This window comes from Trypanosoma cruzi, genomic scaffold (assembly GCF_000209065.1).
Source record: "Trypanosoma cruzi strain CL Brener 1047053516759 genomic scaffold, whole genome shotgun sequence".
Lineage (NCBI taxonomy): Eukaryota > Euglenozoa > Kinetoplastea > Trypanosomatida > Trypanosomatidae > Trypanosoma > Trypanosoma cruzi.
The window spans coordinates 38,639-40,259 of record NW_001849537.1 but is presented as its reverse complement, the minus strand read 5'-3'; the positions used below and the strand labels follow the sequence as shown (position 1 = coordinate 40,259).

Genomic DNA, 1,621 nt, shown 5'->3' with positions numbered 1-1,621 from the left:
GAGAATGAGAAGAAGATGAAAGACAACGCAGCTGAAAGAGAGCCTAGCGTTGCGCATGGTGCAGGATCGTCAGTTGGCAGCCCAACAACGACATCTTCAACGACTGTTGGCGCGGATAATGCCGGAATTTCTTCTCCACTTCCTCTTTCTTTAAAGGTGGAAGGTGGTGTCGATACCAATGTCCACAGCCCAGCAGGTGGTGATGGCCACCAGCCGCATTCCGATGACGTTCGCACTGAAGAAGAGCAAAGGAATCACTCAGAGGCGGAGGGATCGAATCAACACAGCGTGGGCGTGCAAGGCAAAACGATCCACAACAAAGACGAAAAAACACCACAAACAGGACTGAAGTCGACCGAAGCACGGGAGGGCGCGGACGGAGCACCAGCAACATCACAAGATCAAACAAATACGACTGAATCACACGAGGATAAATCCCGGAGAGTGGCAGCACCCGACACAACTCCCGCACTGAATACATCATCAGGCAGCAACCAGGAGCAAAAATCCCAGTCTTCATCTCCCAGTGGCAGTGAAACCACCGGCAGCTCTGATAACAAGGGTACAGAAAAAAACTCCCAAAATGCACAAATATCCGATGCCCAACTGAAGGATGAAGAGCAGCACCATGAGAGTACAGCTGGGAATGAAGAAGGAACAACAGTTGAATCTGCCGCTGTGCAAAGTAATACGACGAAACCTGCCGACAGTGACAGCAGCACCGCGGTCTCCCACACCACCTCCCCTCTTTTGCTTCTTATTGTTGTTGCGTGTGCGGCTGCGGCTGTGGTGGCCGCGTGAGAGTGAGGGAGAGAGAGCCGTGCACCGCCCGCACACACACTCGTCCTTCTCTCTCTGTGTGTGTCCCCTTGCATGGACTCTCGCCCTCACCTCACCCCACGAAGCACACACAATAATGTGCCCATTGTATATATGCATGCACACCCATGCAGGCCCGTTGGTGCTCTCTTTTGCACGACACGCACCGCTGCCGTCCTGCCTGGCTGCATGGGCGGAGCACCGTAACTGTTTCTGTTTTGTTTTTATTGCATTGAGTGGGCGACCTCTCTCTCTCTCCCTGTGTGTGCGTTTTGCTTTACGGGAGCAATGAGAGAGTGTGTGCGCTGGTCGTCCCACGCTTCTTTTTTTGTTTTGTTTTTTGATTTTTTTTCCTGTTTGCTTTAAATTTTTTGCTAGTCTTTTTTTGTTATTAATTTTTCCGTTTTTTTTTTCATCTCTCACTCCCCATTCTTCCTTCTTTGCTTTTGGGGGCAATCACTGTGGACGTTTTTCTTTTCCACTCTTCCCTCTTTTAATTGTTTGTTGCTGCACTCTTCCTGCGAGGGGTGCCGTGTGTTCCCGCCCAACTGCTCCAGTCGCACACCCACCGACACGCTCATGACGACGGCCCTGTGCGCCTCGCCTGCTGCACGCATGAGGAGGGGCCGCGACGAACGGCGCGCTGAGGGAGCCGTGACGTGTGGGCGTGCGACGAGGGCCTGTGGGGCGGAGCACACATTTGTTCCCTCTTGTTTTGTTTTGTTTGCGGCCAGGGCTGGCAGACACCCGCAGCGCCACACACACAGCCACACCCTGCCGCCGTGTTTTTCTTTTCGTTTCT

At 52.9% G+C, this 1,621-nt stretch overlaps 1 protein-coding gene across 1 annotated transcript, besides 2 other annotated features; it reads left to right on the top strand.

Annotated features, from left to right (window-relative positions):
- On the top strand, window positions 1-801 carry Tc00.1047053510457.10 (mucin-associated surface protein (MASP), putative; the record flags this gene model as incomplete). The annotated part of the gene is made up of 1 exon (XM_797315.1): window positions 1-801. A coding segment is annotated over one exon (801 nt), but the record flags the coding sequence as incomplete, so codon positions are not given.
- Window positions 1-1,621: a sequence feature (heterozygous, Esmeraldo-like haplotype).
- Window positions 1,140-1,267: a sequence feature (A-rich).